This window comes from Oncorhynchus tshawytscha, linkage group LG09 (genome assembly GCF_018296145.1).
Source record: "Oncorhynchus tshawytscha isolate Ot180627B linkage group LG09, Otsh_v2.0, whole genome shotgun sequence".
Classification (NCBI taxonomy): Eukaryota; Metazoa; Chordata; class Actinopteri; order Salmoniformes; family Salmonidae; genus Oncorhynchus; species Oncorhynchus tshawytscha.
In genome coordinates, this window is record NC_056437.1 from 4,584,931 (window position 1) to 4,610,259 (window position 25,329).

The 25,329-nt window shown below is 44.9% G+C and overlaps 1 protein-coding gene across 1 annotated transcript in view; it reads right to left on the reverse strand.

Moving 5' to 3' along the window:
• Positions 1–25,329, reverse strand: part of trabd2a (TraB domain containing 2A) — a 128,305-nt gene that overhangs the window by 9,516 nt on the left and 93,460 nt on the right. The window contains 2 exon segments of the mRNA XM_042326404.1: positions 6,816–7,088; positions 23,434–23,524. Of these exon segments, the coding sequence (XP_042182338.1) occupies positions 6,816–7,088; positions 23,434–23,524 (364 nt within the window).

Sequence of the window (25,329 nt, forward strand, 5' to 3'; positions counted from 1 at the left end):
ACTCTAACCACTAGGCTACCTGCCGCCTCTACACTCTAACCACTAGGCTACTTGCCGCCTCTACACTCTAACCACTAGGCTACCTGCCGCCTCTACACTCTAACCACTAGGCTACCTGCCGCCTCTACACTCTAACCACTAGGCTACCTGCCGCCTCTACACTCTAACCACTAGGCTACCTGCCGCCTCTACACCATAACCACTAGGCTACCTGCCGCCTCTACACTCTAACCACTAGGCTACCTTCCGCCTCTACACTCTAACCACTAGGCTACCCCAACTTTAAACAATGTGAAATTGGAACCCAAAATCATTTGTTCAGCTTCTTTCTATTCTGTGGCTGAAATAGCAAACACAACGTGAATTCAGCGATTCCATTGGTTTGCTTCATCTTTGTGGCTCCCTGACGAATCAGTATCGTCCATTGCTGAGGTTAGGTTTAGCCAGTGTTGAATAGATTATACAATCCGGACACGAGCGAGTACTCAGCTAGTTATCAACACTGACTGACTCACCAGTATGTGTGCTACAATCTATGGCCAATCCATAGCACCGCCCACCAGGCGAAAAGGCTTGAAAAGAGTGTGTCCTGTTTAATGTAGCCATGCCTGTTAGAACCAGGATCTGGGAATGGGCTGACTGGGTCTCAGCCAATCACAACAAACAGACCAGTTTCCCTGCCTGCTGTCATTGGTTGAGAGAAAAGCCAACCCAGTAACTAACTCCCATTAGTAAAGAAAATACAAATATACAGAAATTCTAAAAATCAAATTAAATTCATTATACAATGTTCAATTGAAGTTGTAATTGCCACATATTTCGACTTGAAAGGAGAGGACTGAACCCTGGTAAAATGGTGAATGTATAATGGGCCAGAGGTCACCTGTGATGACTAGGGAGCATTCAAAACAGAAACATATTCCCTAAATAGTGCATCAGGGCCCATAGGGCTCTGGTCAAAAGTAGTGCACTATATAGGGAATAGGGTTCCATAGGGCTCCGGTCTAAAGTAGTGCACTATATAGGGAATAGGGTTCTATTAGGGCTCTGGTCTAAAGTAGTGCACTATATAGGGAATAGGGTTCTATTAGGGCTCTGGTCTAAAGTAGTGCACTATACAGGGAATAGGGTTCCATAGGGCTCTGGTCTAAAGTAGTGCACTATATAGGGAATAGGGTTCCATAGGGCTCTGGTCTAAAGTAGTGCACTATATAGGGAATAGGGTTCCATAGAATTCTGGTCTAAAGTAGTGCACTACATAGGGAATAGGGTTCCATAGGGCTCTGGTCTAAAGTAGTGCACTACATAGGGAATAGGGTTCCATAGGGCTCTGGTCTAAAGTAGTGCACTATACAGGGAATAGGGTTCCGTAGGGCTCTGGTCTAAAGTAGTGCACTACATAGGGAATAGTGTTCCATAGGGCTCTGGTCTAAAGTAGTGCACTATATAGGGAATAGGGTTCCATAGGGCTCTGGTATAAAGTAGTGTTGTATAGGGAATAGGGTGCCTTTTCAGACTCACATTGGACTGACCAGAGGTCCAAATTACCCAGCATATTAAATCAGTCTGGAACTCTTTTCATCACTGGGCATATGCTTGTACTTAATATGATTTCCTTCTCATTGATTGGTCTTGGCAACAGGGCCTTGGCAACAGCAGGCAGGCAGCAGCTTTCTTGGATATAGCCGACGCCTGTTCCTTTTAGAAAGGTACATTCACAATAGGTATCCATTTTATTACCTGAAGTTCTGGCTGAGCCTTTAAGCAGGTGTGTGCATCCCAAACGGCACCCTATTCCCTATATAGTGCACTACCTTAAACCAGAGCCCTATGAAACCATATTCTTTATATAGTGCACTACTTTAGACCAGAGCCCTATGGAACCCTGTCCCCTATATAGTGCACTACTTTAGACCAGAGCCCTATGGAACCCTGTCCCCTATATAGTGCACTACTTTAGACCAGAGCCCTATGGAACCCTGTCCCCTATATAGTGCACTACTTTAGACCAGAGCCCTAAGGAACCCTGTCCCCTATATAGTGCACTACTTTAGACCAGAGCCCTATGAAACCATATTCCTTACATAGTGCACTACTTTAGACCAGAGCCCTATGGAACCCTGTCCCCTATATAGTGCACTACTTTAGACCAGAGCCCTATGAAACCCTGTCCCCTATATAGTGCACTACTTTAGACCAGAGCCCTATGGAACCCTGTCCCCTATATAGTGCACTACTTTAGACCAGAGTCCTATGGAACCCTGTCCCCTATATAGTGCACTACTTTAGACCAGAGCCCTATGGCGCCCTATTCCCTATAAAGTGCACTACTTTAGACCAGAGCCATATGGAACCCTGTTCCCTATATAGTGCACTACTTTAGACCAGAGCCCTATGGAACCCTGTCCCCTATATAGTGCACTACTTTAGACCAGTGCCCTATATAGTGCACTACTTTAGACCAGAGCACTATGGAACCCTGTTCCCTATATAGTGCACTACTTTAGACCAGAGCCCTATGGAACCCTGTTCCCTATATAGTGCACTACTTTAGACCAGAGCCCTATGAAACCCTGTCCCCTATATAGTGCACTACTTTAGACCAGACCCCTATGAAACCCTGTCCCCTATATAGTGCACTACTTTAGACCAGAGCCCTATGGAACCCTGTCCCCTATATAGTGCACTACTTTAGACCAGAGTCCTATGAAACCCTGTCCCCTATATAGTGCACTACTTTAGACCAAAGCCCTATGGAACCCTGTCCCCTATATAGTGCACTACTTTAGACCAGAGCCCTATGGAACCCTGTCCCCTATATAGTGCACTACTTTAGACCAAAGCCCTATGGAACCCTGTCCCCTATATAGTGCACTACTTTAGACCAGAGCCCTATAAAACCCTGTTGCCGATTTTTTTTTTTTACACCTTTATTTCATCTTTATTTAACTAGGCAAGTCAGTTAAGAACACATTATTATTTTCAATGACGGCCGAGGAACAGTGGGTTAACTGCCTTGTTCAGGGGCAGAACGACATATTTTCACCTTGTCTGCCCGGGGGATTCAATCTTGCAACCAATCTTACAGTTAACTAGTCCAACGCTATAACGACCTGCCTCTCTCTCGTTGCACTCCACAAGGAGAATGCCTGTTACACGGATGCAGTAAGCCAAGGTAAATTGCTAGCTAGCATTAAACTTATCTTATAAAAAACAATCAATCATAATCACTAGTTAACTACACATGGTTGATGATATTACTAGATATTATCTAGTGTGTCCTGCGTTGCATATAATCTGACTGAGCGGTGGTAGGCAGAAGCAGGCGCGTAAACATTCATTCAAACAGCACTTTCGTGCGTTTTGCCAGCAGCTCTTCGTTGTGCGTCAAGCATTGCGCTGTTTATGACTTCAAGCCTATCAACTCCCGAGATGAGTCTGGTGTAACCGTAGTGAAATGGCTAGCTAGTTAGCGGGGCGCGCGCTAATAGCGTTTCAAACGTCACTCGAGGGTGGCTGTTGTCGTTGTGTTCCTGGTTCGAGCCCAGGGAGGAGCGAGGAGAGGAACGGAAGCTATACTGCTAGACTGGCAATACTAAAGTGCCTATAAGAACATCTAATAGTCAAAGGTTAATGAAATACAAATGGTATAGAGAGAAATAGTCCTATAATTCCTACAATAACTACAACCTAAAACTTCTTACCTGGGAATATTGAAGAGTCATGTTAAAAGGAACCACCAGCTTTCATATGTTCTCATGTTCTGAGCAAGGAACTGAAACCTTAGCTTTCTTACATGGCACATATTGCACTTTTACTTTCTTCCCCAACACTTTGTTTTTGCATTATTTAAACCAAATTGAACATGTTTCATTATTTATTTGAGGATAAATTGACTTTATTGATGTATTATATTAAGTTAAAATAAGTGTTCATTCAGTATTGTTGTAATTGTCATTATTACAAATAAATAAATAAAGATATCGGCCGATTAATCGGTATCGGCTTTTTTGGTCCTCCAATTATCGGTATCGGCGTTGAAAAATCATAATCGGTCGACCTCTACTAGAAACATCAGGAGATTTTCCTTTCAGGACTGGGATTGTCTGTGGCTCTGTCACCCATACCCATAGGGAATAGGGTGCACTACTGTTGACCAGCGCCCATAGGGAATAGGGTGCACTACTGTTGACCAGCACCCATAGGGAATAGGGTGCACTACTGTTGACCAGCGCCCATAGGGAATAGGGTGCACTACTGTTGACCAGCACCCATAGGGAATAGGGTGCACTACTGTTGACCAGCGCCCATAGGGAATAGGGTGCACTACTGTTGACCAGCGCCCATAGGGAATAGGGTGCACTACTGTTGACCAGCACCCATAGGGAATAAGGTGCACTACTGTTGACCAGCACCCATAGGGAATAAGGTGCACTACTGTTGACCAGCGCCCATAGGGAATAGGGTGCCATTTGGAATGCACTCTAAATGTTCAGCTTTATTTGCCATGGAGAATAAATAAATAGAGTCTGTAAACAGGCGGTTTCTGGCTGCCAGGAGACCTTCGAGGACTGGAGCGAGCCGTCCGTCTGACAGATCCTGGACTTTCAGCAGGCAGAAACACAGAAATGGAAGTTGGGATAAATTGTTTCAGTGTTTGAAATGGTAAATTACATTCATACCCTCCTCCATCTGTGTCAACATGCTGGAGGGTCAACGGCTGGCTCAACAAACGGCTGGCTCAACAAACGGCCGGCTCAACAAACGGCTGGCTCAACAAACGGCCGGCTCAACAAACGGCCGGCTCAACAAACGGCCGGCTCAACAAACGGCCGGCTCAACAAACGGCCGGCTCAACAAACGGCCGGCTCAACAAACGGCCGGCTCAACAAACGGCCGGCTCAACAAACGGCCGGCTCAACAAACGGCTGGCTCAACAAACGGCTGGCTCAACAAACGGCCGGCTCAACAAACGGCCGGCTCAACAAACGGCTGGCCGGTTCAAATCTGGAGACAGTTTCCACTCATTCGCCCATTGCCTCAGCATAGATTTGACAACTACTATTGGCCGCGTGGAGGAAGACAACTGGATGTACTTGTTCAATTAAAATTACTAAAAGGATTATTTTGAATTTAGCATTCATCCCTTTGTCAGCCTTGACAGTTAAAAAGCTAAATCGGTTAAGCTACAACATGACTTATGTCTATGATAATTCTTGGATATTTTATATTAAACTAAAGGCCGGTTTCCCTTTCAATTGACATTTTCCATTGAGCTTTTCAGTCCCGGGTTTAGGAAACTGACCCTATATTTATATATAACCAGTCAGAGAATCAACCATGTTAACAATTGTGTGGTTATTCTTCATAGCAAATTTAACAATGCTCTCTTTGTGATCTTAGTCACATTTCTGAAAATAGGACCATGTTTTTGTCACAAAGTTATCTTGCCTGCAGCTACAATCTTCCTGGATGTATTTCCTTTCCATAACACTGAACCAGTAGAGAACCCAGTCTTGACAAATAAATATAAATGTATGTATAAATATCATGTATGTTGTGGGGGAAACTTATCTCATGGGCTGGGTGTGATGTGATTGGTGGTTGTGATGTGATATGATTGGTGGTTGTGCCTGCCATGGTCTCTAACAGGAAGTGTCAGTTAAAGGTTAGATCCCCCTTGACAGAGCAGTAACACCCAGTACTGACAAGTACACTGGCCAGACTTTAAGCCGTAAAGTGATAGCTACCTAGGACAAGATCTGCTTCTCAACATCTAGATGAGGTGAGTGTAATACCTGTGATGTCACATTCTAAGGAACATAACATCATATTTTTTATTTATTTAACCTTTATTTAACTAGGCAAGTCAGTTAAGAACAAATTCTTATTTACAATGACAGCCTACCAGGGAACAGTGGGTTAACTGCCTTGTTCAGGGGCAGAACGGCAGATTTTTACCTTGTCAGCTCAGGGATTCGATCTAGCAACCTTTCAGTTACTTCCCCAACGCTCTAACCACTAGGCTACCCTGCCGACCCTACACTCTAACCACTAGGCTACCTGCCACCTCTACACTCTAACCACTAGGCTACCTGCCGCCTCTACACTCTAACCACTAGGCTACCTGCCACCTCTACACTCTAACCACTAGGCTACCTGCCACCTCTACACTCTAACCACTAGGCTACCTGCCACCTCTACACTCTAACCACTAGGCTACCCCACCTGGCCTCCTCGACACTCTAACCACTAGGCTCTCTACACCTAACCACTAGGCTACCTGCCACCTCTACACTCTAACCACTAGGCTACCTGCCACCTCTACACTCTAACCACCACTAGGCTACCTGCCACCTCTACACTCTAACCACTAGGCTACCTGCCACCTCTACACTCTAACCACTAGACTACCTGCCACCTCTACACTCTAACCACTAGGCTAACCACTAGGCTACCCTGCCTCCTCTACACTCTAACCACTAGGCTACCCTGCCTCCTCTACACTCTAACCACTAGGCTACCCTGCCACCTCTACACTCTAACCACTAGGCTACCTGCCACCTCTACACTCTAACCACTAGGCTACCTGCCGACCCTACACTCTAACCACTAGGCTACCTGCCGACCCAATAAGATGCTGCTATGCTAATCACCACCCATAGCTATTTAATATATACCATTTAGCAGATGCTTTTATCCAAAGCGATCTCTGTGGGAATTGAACCTACGACCCAACTGAAGTACACTTATATCATTGTAGTACTAAAATCTTTAGTGCTTTTCTCACTAGATCAGTAACACAACCATCTCACCTCTCCTCGATGCGAACCCAGAGGTCATTAAACTGTCCGTTTCTCTGATGTTTCCTCTGTTTGTTACGTCGTTTCTTCTTCAGCTTGTGGTCCATCGTGTTCATCAGCTCCAGGCTGGGGGAGTGACGAGGTATGTTGGGTAGTGGGTTGTCCTGCAGAGGGTGCTGTTGTTCCTCATCATGAAGCTCGTGGAGGAACGGCTCCAGGTAAGGGGACTCATCCAGGTTGTGACCCAGAGAATGACCCGTCTGGTCGGGGGCCGATATCGATCGACTGTGGTGATGGAGAGAGTAATGTTGGAAATAGAGAACAGTTATTTAAAGACCTTGGATTTAAAATCTGAACAGTCACAGTAACTGATGAGATGTAACAGATCCCAAAAAACTGTAACTATAACTAACTGTAACTGTTAAATTACCAGCAAAGATATTGTAATCAGACTACAGATACTTTTGAAAAAGTAGATTATTACTTCTATAATTACTTTTAAATTCCGTAAGGATGTTTGCAAAAAACATTTTTGGGACACCTTTCTGTTTTGTCAATGATAATCAAAATCAGCATTTAAAAAAAGAAGCAAATTCAATTTTGTTGGTAACACCTGCCCACAAGTGACCACTATGATGACACACCAACTGATGACCACCAATCAGAGACCACTATGATGACACGCCAAATGATGGCCACCAATCAGAGACCACTATGATGACACACCAAATGATGACCACCAATCAGAGACCACTATGATGACACACCAAATGATGACCACCAATCAGAAACCACTATGATGACACACCAAATGATGACCATCAATCAGAAACCACTATGATGACCACCAATCTGAGATCACACCAAATGATGACCAACAAATGATGACAATCAGAGACCAACCACTATGATGACACAACAAATGATGACCACCAATCAGAGACCAACCACTATGATGACACAACAAATGAGGACCACCAATCAGAGACCAACCACTATGATGACACAACAAATGAGGACCACCAATCAGAGACCAACCACTATGATGACACAACAAATGATGACCACCAATCAGAGACCAACCACTATGATGACACAACAAATGAGGACCACCAATCAGAGACCAACCACTATGATGACACAACAAATGAGGACCACCAATCAGAGACCAACCACTATGATGACACAACAAATGAGGACCACCAATCAGAGACCAACCACTATGATGACACAACAAATGTGTTTGATGAATTGCTAGAAAAGAGCAGGAATTGAAGGCTACTGTCCTGTCCTCCAATGGTGCGACTGCTGTCGGCATCCAAAGATTATCCAACTCTTGGAGGTAAGGATGACAGCAGTGGTGTCGTCTACGGGCGATACGTGCAAATGAATTACTTAAAAATCATACAATGTGATTTTCTGGATTTTTGTTTTAGATTCCGTCTCTCACAGTTGAAGTGTACCTATGATAAAAATGACAGACCTCTACATGCTTTTTAAGTAGGAAAACCTGCAAAATGGGCTGTGTATCAAATACTTGTTCTCCCCACTGTATGTCACTTATTATTGATATCTACATAGTGCATTGATGTGAATCACACTGCTGTTCTCTCATTTAGCTATTTGTGCCTTATGGATTGTGGTTGGTGTGGATGGCTGTTGTACACTGAGTGGACAAAACATTAAGAACAGCTGCTCTTTCCATGACATAGACTGACCAGGTGAATCCAGGTGAAAGCTATGATCCCTTATTGATGTCACTTGTTAAATCCACTTCAATCAGTGTAGATGAAGGGGAGGAGACGGGGTTAAAAAAAATATTTGTAGGCCTTGAGACAATTGAGACATGGATAGAGTATGTGTGCCATTCAGAGGGTGAATGGGTAAGATAAAGGATTGAATTGCCTTTGAACGGGGTATGGTAGTAGGTTCCAGGCGCACCGGTTTGAGTGTCAAGAACTGCAATGCTGCTGGCTTTTTCCACACTCAACAGTTTCCTGTGTGAATCATCCAGCCAACTTTGTGGAAAGTATTGGAGTCAACATGGGCCTGCATCCCTGTGGAATTGAGGCGGTTCTGAGGGCAAACGTGGGTCAATATCAGTTGTATTCCGTATGTTTTTGTGTACAGTATGTGTATTGTAACCCAGTAATGGTTGAATTAAAGACGTTTTTAGCCGCATAATCAATCATTGTTTTTGCGACCAGTGGACAGTCAGTGAAAAATGCTCTCCTGCAACAGCTGTATGGTACAAATCCAGCATGGAATAACCGTTTGAGAGAGTTCATCCCTTCCAAACTCCTCTGTGGTTTTCTGCTCCACACTGTCAAAAAAACCCAGTTTGTTTTAAGAAGACCACGAATGGGGCTTTTACTGCTCAATCTATTTCTTGCTGATCCGGGAAAAATATATATATCCATAGGCCTAACAGACACAAACTCACACACTTTGATAGACTTAATCAGCTGCATATTATCAAGATATCAAAGAGTCACCAACTAAAAGGTAAATAATATATTCCTGTAGCAAATGCAGCATATGGTGAATGCAGTTTCATGCATTTATTTTCCAACTGGAATCAATGAGCCCAATCAGTCGTCCATGACAACAAAATGATAAACAACAATCAGTCGTCCATGACAACAAAATGATAAACAACAATCAGTCGTCCATGACAACAATCAGTCGTCCATGACAACAAAATCATAAACAACAATCAGTCGTCCATGACAACAAAATCATAAACAACAATCAGTCGTCCATGACAACAATCAGTCGTCCATGACAACAAAATCATAAACAACAATCAGTCGTCCATGACAACAAAATCATAAACAACAGAGTAGGCTGATAAGTCCTTAGTTTTTGGGGTTATGCTCAGGTAAAACAATTTGGATAATAATAATATTTCTATAAGTCCTATTCTAGAAGATCAAAAGGTTATTAAATTAATTGGAATTACTGTAATTCTGATAGACTTGGTTTTCAATGTAAAGATAGGGGTTAATCGTCACATGGGATGACGCTGGAGAGACGAAGCAGGTACGGGGGAGTCAAACATTTAATAAGGAACGGACATGGAACGAGACAGGAACAGCATCAGCACACAATGTAAAGATAGGGCCTAATCGTCACATGGGATGACGCTGGAGAGACGAAGCAGGTACGGGGGAGTCAAACATTTAATAAGGAACGGACATGGAACGAGACAGGAACAGCATCAGCACACAATGTAAAGATAGGGCCTAATCGTCACATGGGATGACGCTGGAGAGGCAGAGCAGGGAGTCAAACATTTAATAAGGAACGGACATGGAACGAGACAGGAACAGCATCAGTACACAAGTAATACAGACAAAACACAATCAATGCATCAGCAGGGAACAGAGCAGGGAACCTGACTTATATAGGGAGGTAATAAACAGGTGATGAGTGAGTCCAGGTGAATCCAATATCACTGATGCGTGGGGGGAGGCGGACGTGACACTAATCATAATTTTATCTGTATTACAATAATGCAATGGGTTAGAAGAAGCCTACATACCCAACCCATAATGCAATGGGTTAGAAGAAGCCTACATACCCAACCCATAATGCAATGGGTTAGAAGAAGCCTACATACCCAACCCATAATGCAATGGGTTAGAAGAAGCCTACATACCCAACCCATAATGCAATGGGTTAGAACAAGCCTACATACCCAACCCATAATGCAATGGGTTAGAACAAGCCTACATACCCAACCCATAATGCAATGGGTTAGAAGAAGCCTACATACCCAACCCATAATGCAATGGGTTAGAACAAGCCTACATACCCAACCCATAATGCAATGGGTTAGAAGAAGCCTACATACCCAACCCATAATGCAATGGGTTAGAAGAAGCCTACATACCCAACCCATAATGCAACGGGTTAGAACAAGCCTACATACCCAACCCATAATGCAACGGGTTAGAAGAAGCCTACATACCCAACCCATAATGCAATGGGTTAGAAGAAGCCTACATACCCAACCCATAATGCAATGGGTTAGAAGAAGCCTACAAACCCAACCCATAATGCAATGGGTTAGAAGAAGCCTACATACCCAACCCATAATGCAATGGGTTAGAAGAAGCCTACATACCCAACCCATAATGCAATGGGTTAGAAGAAGCCTACAAACCCAACCCATAATGCAATGGGTTAGAACAAGCCTACATACCCAACCCATAATGCAACGGGTTAGAACAAGCCTACATACCCAACCCATAATGCAACGGGTTAGAACAAGCCTAGGTTTCCCCCCATTTAGTTTAATTTGATTAAAAACCAAGCAGTATTTTTCATTATTCAGAATTCACATATCCGCATACTTCATTTCACTTGTTCAAGTAGGATAGGGATTAGATTCAGCCGCGGGCCAATTTTTTGTTGAGCGGATGTCAGGGCGTGGGACATTACAAATAATTTGTAGACTGCAAATTGACCGAAAGAAGCCCAAACAGATATAATATTTGACGAAGACATAATGATGTCAAACCTTGCTTACATTTGTATACAATCACATGTGTCTCTCTATTGTGGTGGGAATACTTGGGAACACATTTTCAAAATTTAAATAATTTGGAGGTGATTTCCGGGGGGTTTTTTTGCTCAGAAAACTTGGGGGGCCACATAAAAGCACCAGCTGGTCAAATTCGGCCCGCGGGCCACCAATTGTGGAACCCTGCCCTAGGCTACTATAATGAAGTCTGGTTCAACAGCAATGCATCGTTTATCCTGGCCTTGCAATGTAGGCTATCCATAAAAGGTGTTTAAAAAAGTTATATTCTAAGTCCCTTGAATTTAAAAAACATACACATATGGCAACCAGCATACTTAATTTAGCTTGTACAAGTATCCTTCCCCAATTGTTTTTTTATTTGACCAGGCAAGTTAGCTAAGAACAAACTCTTATTTACAATGACAGCCTACCAGGGAACAGTGGGTTAACTGCCTTGTTTAGATTAACAGATTTTTACTTTGTCAACCTTGTCAACTTGATCCAGCAACCTTTTCCAACTTCAGTGAATTTCAGTGAATGCAATTCGTTCCAGTCATTGGCAGCAGAGAACTGGAAGGAAAGGAGGTCAAAGGAGGTGTTGGCTTTGGGGATGACCAGTGAAATATACCTGCTGGAGAGTGTGCTACGGGTGGGTGTTTCTATGGTGACCAGTGAGCTGAGATAAGACAGAGCTTAACCTAGCAAAGACTTATAGATGACCTGGAGCCAGTGGGTTTGGCAACGAATATGTAGTGAGGACCAGCCAGGCCACAGAAGGAGTGTTGTATGGCATGAAGCTTGTTTGGAGGTTTGTTAACACAGTGTCCAAAGAAGGGACAGATGTATACAGAATGGTGTCGTCTGCGTAGAGGTGGATCAAAGAATCCCCTGCAGCAAGAGCGACATCATTGATACAGTATATACAGAGAAAAGAGTCGGCCCGAGAATTGAACCCTGTGGCACCCCCATAGAGACTGCCAGAGGTCCGGACAACAGGCCCTCCGATTTGACACACTAAACTCAGTCTGCGAAGTAGTTAATGAACCAGACGAGGCAGTCATTAGATAAACCACGGCTGTTGAGTCTGCCGATAAAAATATGGTGATTGACAGAGTCGAAAGCCTTGGCCAGGTCAATGAAGATGGCTGCACAGTACTGTCTTTTATCGATGGCGGTTATGATATCATTTAGGACCTTGAGCGTGGCTGAGGTACACCCGTGACCAGCTTGGAAAAAAGATTGCATAGAGGAGAAGGTACGGTGGGATTCGAAATGGTCGGTGATCTGTTTGTTCACTTGGCTTTCGAAGACTTTAGAAAGGCAGGGCAGGATGGATATAGGTCTGCAACAGTTTGGGTCAAGAGTGTCTCCCCCTTTGAAGAGGGGGATGACCGCGGCCGCTTTCCAATCTTTAGGAATCTCAGAAAGAGTGGTTGAACAGACTAGTAATAGGGGTTGCAACAATGGCGGCGGATAATTTTAGGAAGAGAGGGTCCAGATTGTCTTTTTTGAGTTTGTGCTACAGGATGCAAATTTCTGTTTGAAAAAGCTAGCCTTAGCTTTCCTAACTGCCTGTGTGTATTTGTTCCTAACTTCCCTGAAAAGTTGCATATCACGGGGGCTATTTGATGCTAATGCAGTACGCCACAAGATGTTTTTGTGCTGGTCAAGAGCCGACAGGTCTGGAGTGAACCAAGGACTATACCTATTCCTAGTTGTAATTTTTTTGAATGGGGCATGCTTATTTAAGATGGTGAGGAAGGCACTTTTAAAGAATAGCCAGGAATCATCTATTGACGGGATGAGGTCAATGTCATTCCAGGATACCCCGGCCAGGTCGATTAGAAAGGCCTGCTCGCAGAAGTGTTTTAGGGAGCGTTTGACAGTGATGAGGGGTGGTCGTTTGGTCGCAGACCCATTACGGATGCAGGCAATGAGGCAGTGATCGCTGAGATCTTGATTGAAGACAGCAGAGGTGTATTTGGCTGGCGAGTTAGTTAGGATGATATCTATGAGGGTGTCTGTGTTTACGGATATGGAGTTGTACCTGGTAGGTTCATTGATAATTTGTGTGAGATTGAGGGCATCAAGCTTGGATTGTAGGATGGCCGGGGTGTTAAGCATGTCCCAGTTTAGGTCACCTAGTAGCACGAGCTCAGAAGAAAGATGGGGGGCAATCAATTCACATATGGTATCGAGGGCACAGCGCGGGGCAGAGGGAGGTCTATAGCAAGCGGCAACTTGTTTCTGGAAAGGTGAATTTTTAGAAGTAGAAGCTCGAATTGTTTGGTTACAGACTTGGATAGTAATACAGAGCTCTGCAGGCTATCTTTGCAGTAGATTGCAACACCGCCCCATTTGGCAGTTCTATCTTGGCGGAAAAATGTTATAGTTAGCGATGGAGATTTCAAGGTTTTTGATGGATTTTCTAAGCCATGATTCAGACACGGCTAAGGCATCCGGGTTGGCAGAGTGTGCTAAAGCAGTGAGTAAAACAAACTTAGGAAGTAGGCTTCTAATGTTAACATGCATGAAACCAAGGATTTTACGGTTACAGAAGTCAACAAATGAGAGCACCTGGGGAGTGGGAGTGGAGCTATGCACTGCAGGACCTGGATTAACCACTATATCACCAGAGGAACAGAGGAGAAGTAGGATAAGTGTACGGCTAAATGCTATACGAACTGGCCGTCTAGCACGTTCGGAACAGAGAGTAAAAGGAGCAGGTTTCTGGGCACGGTAGCATAGATTCATGGCATAGTGTACAGACAAAGGTAAGGTAGGATGTGAGTACATTGGAGGTAAACCTAGGCATTGAGTAATGATGAGAACTGAAGAGATGAGGTCTACTGAAGGGATGAGGTCAATATCCTTCCAGGATACCCGGGCCAGGTCGATTAGAAAGGCCTGCTCGCAGAAGTGTTTTAGGGAGTGGTTGACAGTGATGAAGGGTGGTCGTTTGACCGCGGACCCATAACGGATGCAGGCAATGAGGCAGTGATCGCTGAGATCCTGGTTGAAAACAGCAGAGGTGTATTTAGAGGGACAGTTGGTCAGGATGATATCTATGAGGGTGCCCATGTTTACGGCTTTGGGGTGGTACTTGGTAGGTTCCTTGATAATTTGTGTGAGATTGAGGGCATCTAGTTTAGATTGTAGGACGGCCAGGGTGTTAAGCATATCCCAATTTAGTTCACCTAGCAGTATGAACTCTGACGATAGATGGGGGGAAATCAATTCACATATGGTGTTCAGGGCACAGCTGGGAGCTGAGGGGGGTCTATAACAAGTGGCAACAGTGAGGGATTTATTTCTGGAGAGATTTTAAAAGTAGAAGCTCGAACTGTTTGGGCATAGACTTGGATAGTATGACAGAACTCTGCAGGTTATCTCTGCAGTAGATTGCAATTCCGCCACCTTTAGCAGTTCTGTCTTGATGGAAAATGTTGAAATTGGGGATGGAATTTTCAGAATTTTTGGTGGCCTTCCTAAGCCAGGATTCAGACACGGCTAGGACATCAGAGTGGGCGGAGTGTACTAAAGAAGTGAATAAAGCAAACTTTGGGAGGAGTCTTCTGATGTTTACACGCATGAAACAGGCATCAGCTTAGTAGCCGAGTGATCATAGGGTCCAATGAGCAGCAATAGATGAAACAGGGAGCTGTTCGGTAGTCGATGACTATGCTAGATGAGCGGGAGACACGGTGTTCAGGAAGATAGCGGGCCGGGGATAGCAGATGGATCATCACCAACATCCATGACGCAGAGGCCGGTTGTGAGCACATTGGCCGAATTATGTCAGCAGACAAGTCGTGATGGCGGGGCTCCGTGTCGACAAAGGGTCCAGGCCAATTGGCAAGAGAGGTATTGTAGTTGGTGTACTTTGTTTGCTAGCTGGGAGATGGGCCTAGCTCGAGGCTAACTGGTGCATGCATCTGGACAATAGCCACAATAGCCACTCGGTAGCAGCTAGCTAGCTGCGAGGATCTGGTGTAATGGTTCAGAGCTTGTGGCAGGAATCCGGCGATGAAGTGGGGGAAAAAAGCAGTCCGATATGCTCAGGGCTGATATCGTGCTGTGCAGACTGGCAGGTATTTTCCGGGCTATCAGGGATAAAGCGGCTGGAGTCAGAGCTAAAGGTAAAAACCGCTAGCAGTGGCTAACAATTCCAGCTGTAAAAAATGGCAAAACTATTTATATCACACCCCTAGACCAATAGCGATCACACCCCTAGAGCAATAGCGATCACACCCCTAGACCAATAGCGATCACACCCCTAGAGCAATAGCGATCACACCCCTAGACCAATAGCGATCACACCCTAGACCAATAGCGATCACACCCCTAGACCAATAGCGATCACACCCTAGACCAACAGCGATCACACCCCTAGACCAATAGCGATCACACACCTAGACCAATAGCGATCACACCCTAGAGCAATAGCGATCACACCCCTAGACCAATAGCGATCACACCCCTAGAGCAATAGCGATCACACCCCTAGACCAATAGCGATCACACACCTAGACCAATAGCGATCACACCCCTAGACCAATAGCGATCACACCCCTAGACCAATAGCGATCACACCCCTAGACCAATAGCGATCACACCCCTAGACCAATAGCGATCACACCCCTAGACCAATAGCGATCACACCCCTAGACCAATAGCGATCACACCCCTAGACCAATAGCGATCACACCCCTAGACCAATAGCGATCACACCGCTAGACCAATAGTGATCACACCCCTAGACCAATAGCGATCACACCTCTAGACCAATAGCGATCACACCCCTAGACCAATAGCGATCACACCCCTAGACCAATAGCGATCACACCCCTAGACCAATAGCGATCACACCCTAGACCAATAGCGATCACACCCCTAGACCAATAGCGATCACACCCCTAGACCAATAGCGATACTGCCAGCATTTTGATTCACCACTAGGTTTGATCAAATAGAGGCCTTCATCTTATACGGAATATTTTGTTTGTAAAATGAATGAGTGAATTTACATTCATCTGTTCATTGTGTGATTACTGGGTAGACCAATAGCGATCACACCCCTAGACCAATAGCGATACTGCCAGCATTTTGATTTACCACTAGGTTTGATCAAATAGAGGCCTTCATCTTAGAAGGAATATTTTGTGTGTAAAATGAATGAGTGAATTTACATTCATCTGTTCATTGTGTGATTACTGGGTAGTAAGATAATATATTCTTAATGTGGCCAGATTTGCCATATGTCATTGTTGGAGTGAGTGACTAACTAACATTTAGCAAGCTTAGTTTTAATATTTTACCTTTATTTAACTAGGCAAGTCTGTTAAGAACAAATTCTTATTTGCAATCACAGCCTACCCGGGGCCAATTGTGCGCCGCCCTATAAGACTCCTAATCACGGCCGGTTGTGAAACAGCCTGGAATCGAACCAGGGTCTGTAGTGACGCCTCTAGCACTGAGATGTAGTGCCTCAGACCGCAGTGCCACTCGGGAAACCATGATTGTTCCATTATGTGTTTAGGTTAAGTTACATAGAACGCTGGTATCCCGCTGTACCACCAGACACTGGTATCACACTGTATCACCAGACACTGGTATCACTAGACACTGGTATCCCGCTGTACCACCAGACACTGGTACCACCAGACACTGGTATCCCACTGTACCACCAGACACTGGTATCCTGCTGTACCACCAGACACTGGTATCCTGCTGTACCACCAGACACTGGTATCCTGCTGCACCACCAGACACTGGTATCCTGCTGTATCACCAGACACTGGTATCCTGCTGTACCACCAGACACTAGTATCTCGCTGTACCACCAGACACTGGTATCCTGCTGTACCACCAGACACTGGTATCACGCTGTACCACCAGACACTGGTATCACCAGACAGATACTGGTATCCTGTTGTACCACCAGACACTGGTATCCCGCTGTACCACCAGACACTGGTATCCCACTGTACCACCAGACACTGGTATCCTGCTGTACAACCAGACACTGGTACCACCAGACACTGGTATCCTGCCACCAGACACTATCCTGCTGTACCACCAGACACTGGTACCACCAGACACTGGTACCACCAGACACTGGTACCACCAGACACTGGTATCCTGCTGTACCACCAGACACTGGTATCCTGCTGTACCACCAGACACTGGTATCCTGCTGTAGACACTGGTATCCTGCACCACCAGACACTAGTATCCCCACCAGACACTGGTATCACACTGTACCACCAGACACTGGTATCACACACTGTACCACCAGACACTGGTACCCCAGACACTGTACCACCCCCAGACACTGGTATCCCGCTGTACCACCAGACACTGGTATCACGCTGTACCACCAGACACTGGTATCACCAGACACTGGTATCCTGTTGTACCACCAGACACTGGTACCACCAGACACTGGTATCCCACTGTACCCCCAGACACTGGTATCCCGCTGTACCACCAGACACTGGTACCACCAGACACTGTACCACCAGACACTGGTATCCTGCAATACCACCAGACACTGGTATCCCGCTGTACCACCAGACACTGGTATCCTGCAATACCACCAGACACTGGTATCCTGCTATACCACCAGACACTGGTATCACCAGACACTGGTATCCTGTTGTACCAGACACTGGTACCACCAGACACTGGTATCCTGCAATACCCCCAGACACTGGTATCACACTGTACCACCAGACACTGGTATCACACTGTACCACCAGACACTGGTATCCTGTACCACCAGACACTGGTATCACGCTGTACCAACAGACACTGACACTGGTATCCTGCAATACCATCAGACACTGGTATCCTGCAGACACTGGTATCCCCTGTAGACACTGGTACCACAGACACTGTACCACCAGACACTGGTATCCTGCAATACCACCAGACACTGGTACCACCAGACACTGTACCACCAGACACTGGTATCCTGTACCACCAGACACTGGTATCCCGCTGTACCACCAGACACTGGTATCCTGCAATACCACCAGACACTGGTATCCTGCTGTACCACCAGACACTGGTATCACACTGTACCACCAGACACTGGTATCCCGCTGTACCACCAGACACTGGTATCCCGCTGTACCACCAGACACTGGTATCCTGCAATACCACCAGACACTGCTATCCTGCTGTACCACCAGACACTGGTATCCTGCTGTACCACCAGTCTGACAGGGGACCTAGACCACTAAAAACATGTAGTAAATTATAACAGAGTAAGAGTGGCATAAATCAACATTCAAACTCCATGTGTGGAGTGGAGGAACTGTGTGTAGCCTAGACTACTGCTCTGAAAACACAAAGAGTCCATTCGGCTTGTGAACGTTTGAATTTACATGAACCCTTGGGATGTTCTGTAGCTGATCATGTGGATAGTGGGATAGGGCCTGTTCATTCTATGTACTCAGATTGTATTCAGGCTTTGTGGCATTGGGGCTTTATGGTCACTTCGCCCACAGGAAGACATTCTTATGCCCTGAAACAACAGAACGTCCAAATGGTCAAATATTTTACAATGACCATTGAAGGATGGAGGTCACAGTGTAACCCTTTGTTATAATGTGTTTAATATGTATAATATATTTGCCGTGTGTATAATTTGCAGTAACTATTTTGTTTCTGCAATAATATCTTGTGTATAATCATCTAGAAGAAAAATAAATGCACACCTATTCAGACGAGGTGCTGGCTAGCGGTGCTGGCTAGAGGTGCTGGCTAGCGGTGCTGGCTAGAGGTGCTGGCTAGCGGTGCTGGCTAGAGGTGCTGGCTAGAGGTGCTGGCTAGCGGTGCTGGCTAGAGGTGCTGGCTAGAGGTGCTGGCTAGAGGTGCTGGCTAGAGGTGCTGGCTAGCGGTGCTGGCTAGAGGTGCTGGCTAGAGGTGCTGGCTAGAGGTGCTGGCTAGCGGTGCTGGCTAGAGGTGCTGGCTAGAGGTGCTGGCTAGAGGTGCTGCTAGAGGTGCTGGCTAGAGGTGCTGGCTAGAGGTGCTGGCTAGAGGTGCTGGCTAGAGGTGCTGGCTAGCGGTGCTGGCTAGAGGTGCTGGCTAGAGGTGCTGGCTAGAGGTGCTGGCTAGCGGTGCTGGCTAGAGGTGCTGGCTAGAGGTGCTGGCTAGCGGTGCTGGCTAGCGGTGCTGGCTAGAGGTGCTGGCTAGAGGTGCTGGCTAGCGGTGCTGGCTAGCGGTGCTGGCTAGAGGTGCTGGCTAGAGGTGCTGCTAGAGGTGCTGGCTAGCGGTGCTGGCTAGAGGTGCTGGCTAGAGGTGCTGGCTAGAGGTGCTGGCTAGCGGTGCTGGCTAGCGGTGCTGGCTAGAGGTGCTGGCTAGAGGTGCTGGCTAGCGGTGCTGGCTAGAGGTGCTGGCTAGAGGTGCTGGCTAGCGGTGCTGGCTAGAGGTGCTGGCTAGAGGTGCTGGCTAGCGGTGCTGGCTAGAGGTGCTGGCTAGCGGTGCTGGCTAGCGGTGCTGGCTAGAGGTGCTGGCTAGAGGTGCTGGCTAGAGGTGCTGGCTAGCGGAATAGAAACTTGAAAATAAAAGAGAGCCACACACTCCCACACACTCTAGGAGCTCAGATGCAAAAAAAAATGTAATACCAACGTTTCGACAGCCAAGCTGTCTTCATCAGGGTATAAAGTGTATAATAATAACATGTACTATGTGTATATGTGTATACTATTTGTATGATGTGTATTCTAACATGTATAATGTGTATACTAGCATGTACAATGTGTATGCTAGTTGTATAATGTGTATACTAACATGTATAATGTGTATACTATTTGTATAACGTGTATTCTAACATGTAATACCACCATGTATAATGTGCATACTACCATGTACAATGTTTATACTATTTGTATAATGTGTATACTATTTGTATAATGTGTATACTACCATGTACAATGTTTATACAATTTGTATAATGTGTATACCAACATGACAATGTGTATACTACCATGTATAATGTTTATTCTACCATGTATAATGTTTATACTACCATGTATAATGTGTATACTACCATGTATAATGTGTATACTACCATGTATAATGTGTATATTATCATCTATAATGTGTATACTATATAATGTGTATGTATAATGTGTATACTACCATATATAATGTGTATATTATCATCTATAATGTACTACCATGTATAATACTAACATGTATAATGTGTATACTATATTATCATGTATAATGTGTATACATAATGTATAATGTATACTAACATCTATAATATTATCATCTATAATGTGTATACTACCATGTTGTATACTAACATCTATAATGTGTATACTACCATATATAATGTGTATATTATCATCTATAATGTGTATACTACCATGTATAATGTGTATACTACCATGCTGTATACTAACATGTATAATGTGTATACTACCATGTATAATGTGTATACTACCATATATAATGTGTATATTATCATCTATAATGTGTATACTACCATGTATAATGTGTATATTATCATCTATAATGTGTATACTACCATGTATAATGTGTATACTACCATGCTGTATACTAACATCTATAATGTGTATACTACCATGTATAATGTGTATACTATCATGTGTATACTACCATGTATAATGTGTATACTACCATGCTGTATACTAACATGTATAATGTGTATACTATCATCTATAACATGTATAATGTATAGTAGCAGTCAGGTCTGAAGGCTGATTTATACTTTGTCTGTAGACATTTAGAATGCGACAAGTGCCGCTGGTCAAAACATCATTCAATTTATACTCCGGTGGACTGTCCGTAGACCGTCGCTGCGACTGTCACTTCACCCTTCTGACAGACAGATGAAAAAAGTTCAACTTTGACCCTGTCGCTGTGTCCGATGTTGTGGTTACCTGACTGACGAGAGAAAAGAGAGTTCTAAAATTCTTTAATAGAATGCCCTGCTTTTATCAACCGTAAAACAATTTTCTGTAATTAGCTCGCCGTTAACTTGTAAATAATGATCTTATTGTGAGTTTATTTTCTTGTAATAATGAATTAAAATGAGCTTAAGTTAAGACGTTGTCAGTTATGATATGGCCATTATTTGAACTGGCTAGCCAGCTAACTTAACGCTAGCTAGCTAACAAGCTGCCGTTGTCAGTTATGATATATCCATTATTTGAACTGGCTAGCCAGCTAACTTAACGCTAGCTAGCTAACAAGCCAGAAACGAACCAAAACATTGTTTAGAAAGTTTTAGTTGCCTGGTTTGCTAGATTAACATATACTAAAATACATTTTTAAACAGATGGGTTTATTGGAGTTAAAACACAACATTATTGCTATATTTTACCACCGTGCTGCTGATGTCATGCAGCGCGTCGTTCTTTGTGTTTCTATAGTTTTTCATAACGGCAACGACAAGTTGGATGTCGGACGACAATAGAATGTTCACAATGGTCACTGTGGCAACTGTCTACTGTCATATCGACAGACCAACTGTAAAACCAGTCTTAAGACAATTGGCTCATTCATCCCCCTCCTGTAACGGTTTTCTAGTGGTGATGAAGGAGAGTCGGACCAAACTGCAGCGTGTCGATTGCGATCCATATTTATTAAACAAAACGTAAACACGACTAAACACTAAACACTACAAAAACAATAAACGTAATGAAAACCGAAAACAGCCTATCTAGTGCAAACTAACAGAGAGTACAAGTAAGACACTAAGGACAATCACCCACGACAAACTCAAAGAATATGACTGCCTAAATATGGTTCCCAATCAGAGACAACGATAAGCACCTGCCTCTGATTGAGAACCACTCCAGACAGCCATAGACCTTGCTAGACAACCCACTAAGCTACAATCCCAATACCACCACCAAAACCCCAAGACAAACACACCACAATTACAAAAACCCTATGCCACACCCTGGCCTGACCAAATACATAAAGATAAACACAAAATACTTTGACCAGGGCGTGACACCTCCTCTCCCCTGTAACTATTCCCCAGGTCGTTGCTGTAAATGAGAATATGTTCTCAGTCAATTTACCTGGAAAATTACTGATAAATAAAATAAATAAATAAGACAGTGTGAGGACAACAAGGCATGATGAGGTTAGCACTGTGGCTACGATACTACGAGCATCGCTAATATCACTAACCTCGCAGTAACACCACCTACACTACACTAACTCTGACACACTGGGCTAGTTTGTTTATTTTTCAATTCGCCAAACGTCCACATCAAAATGCCCCTCATGCCTATACAAGTCTACTTCAGGGCATATTAATGGTATTAACAATCTGTAGACATTCATCTTTGAGGAGAGATTGAGTCTTCAGAAGACATTGGAGGGTAGTCAGATACATAGGGTACGGTGGGGGTTAGAGTGGAGGTGGGATTGTGGGTAGTCAAATAGAGAGGGTACGGTGGGGGGGTTAGAGTGGAGGTGGGATTGTGGGTAGTCAGATACAGAGGGTGGGGGGGGTTAGAGTGGAGGTGGGATTGTGGGTAGTCAGATAGAGAGGGTGGGGGAGGGGGTTAGAGTGGAGGTGGGATTGTGGGTAGTCAGATAGAGAGGGTGGGGTGGAGGGTTAGAGTGGAGGTGGGATTGTGGGTAGTCAGATAGAGAGGGTGGGGTGGGGGTTAGAGTGGAGGTGGGATTGTGGGTAGTCAGATAGAGAGGTGCGGTGGAGGGTTAGAGTGGAGGTGGGATTGTGGGTAGTCAGATAGAGAGGTACGGTGGGGGTTAGAGTGGAGGTGGGATTGTGGGTAGTCAGATAGAGAGGGTGGGGGAGGGGTTAGAGTGGAGGTGGGATTGTGGGTAGTCAGATAGATGGGGAGAGGGAGGTGGGATTGTGGGTAGTCAGGGGGGGGGGGTTAGAGTGGAGGTGGGATTGTGGGTAGTCAGATAGAGAGGGTGGGGAGGTGTTAGAGTGGAGGTGGAATTGTGGGTAGTCAGATAGAGAGGGTGTGGTGGGAGGTTTAGAGTGGAGGTGGGATTGTGGGTAGTCAAATAGAGAGAGAGGGAGGGTGGGTATTGGTTATGTGTTGGTGAGGACAGCGAGAGGTGTATTATTACCTGTTAATGGGCTGCCCTGCAGGAGTGTGCTCCACTTCATAGCCTTGACTCCTCAGCACATCAATCACTGTGTTGTTGCCCAGGAAGTGACCTGCAATAAAACCACAGTTCTCGTGTTAGGGTCAGGTGTCTCTGTTTCAGTCTCTCTGTTTCAGAGACACTGCAAGTCAACAGGACCAAGGCCGTGCCACTTAGCCAACCAGACCTCTGGGTTCGAATACCATTTGAAATCTTTTCAAATCCTTAAAACTGTGCTTGATTGAGCTTGAAACAAAAGTAAAGTCCCGAATGTTCAACCCCTGCCCACCTGGTACTCCAGGATCAGGCTAAAGCAAACTAGGCCTGGTAACACTTGCCAGCCAGCCCTCTCAGAGCCGTGGGAATGGCAGCACCGGCTAATTCACTGTAACACTATATCTAGCTCAGTTCCCACAGAGTAGTCCAAGTGAAATACAACAAACCAGGAGAGATATTTCACCGTTAATCTGGTTATTTCACCGTTAATCTGGTTATTTCACCATTACTCTGGTTATTTCACCATTACTCTGGGTATTTCACCATTACTCTGGTTATTTCACCGTTAATCTGGTAATTTCACCATTACGCTGGTTATTTCACCGTTAATCTGGTTATTTCACCGTTAATCTGGTTATTTCACCATTACTCGGGTTATTGCACCACTAATCTGGTTATTTCACCATTACTCTGGTTATTTCACCGTTACTCAGGTTATTTCACCATTACTCTGGTTATATTGATTCTCATTAAGTAAAAAAAAAAACACAAAGGGTCATCGAGTCAGTCGCTGCCTGGGAGCTTTTAGCTTAATGTGCACTTTTAGTGTTTTAACAACTAACTGACTATGGCCACTGGTAAATTATAGAAACAGAGAGTGGATCAGCTTCAGTGAAGTAGGAAGAGAAGGAAACAAGTGGATCAGTTTCAGTGAAGTAGGAAGAGAAGGAAACAGAGTGGATCAGTTTCAGTGAAGTAGGAAGAGAAGGAAACAGAGTGGATCAGTTTCAGTGAAGTAGGAAGAGAAGGAAACAGAGTGGATCAGTTTCAGTGAAGTAGGAAGAGAAGGAAACAGAGTGGATCAGTTTCAGTGAAGTAGGAAGAGAAGGAAACAGAGTGGATCCTCCTCTCTCCAGCTCTCCTTTCCTCTCCTCTTCTCCCCCTTCTCTCCTCCCACCCCTCCTCTTCCTCTATCCTTCCCCACCCCTCTCCTTCCTTCTTCTTCTCCCCCCACTCTCTAGGTGAAGTGAAGCATTGTTGGTTCAGGTTGCGGCACGTCACAAAAGGAAGGAGTCTCTCCTTGTCCTTACAAACTAACCCATGTAGCGTGGCAGTGTGTCAACAAAGTCAGAGCCTTTCATGGAGCCTAACTACCACAGGCCTGTAGGTCCTAAATACCACAGCCTAACTACCACAGGGCTGTAGGCCCTAACTAACACAGCCTAACTACCACAGGCCTGTAGGTCCTAAATACCATAGCCTAACTACCACAGGCCTGTAGGTCCTAAATACCACAGCCTAACTACCACAGGCCTGTAGGTCCTAAATACCACAGCCTAACTACCACAGGGCTGTAGGCCCTAACTAACACAGCCTAACTACCACAGGCCTGTAGGTCCTAAATACCATAGCCTAACTACCACAGGCCTGTAGGTCCTAAATACCATAGCCTAACTACCACAGGCCTGTAGGTCCTAAATACCATAGCCTAACTACCACAGGCCTGTAGGTCCTAAATACCATAGCCTAACTAATATGTGACAAGTGAAGAACAACACAGTTAAGATCCAACATCCCACTATAGTCCCCTGAAACAACACAGTTAAGTTCCAACATCCCCCTATAGTCCCCTGAAACAACACAGTTAAGTTCCAACATCCC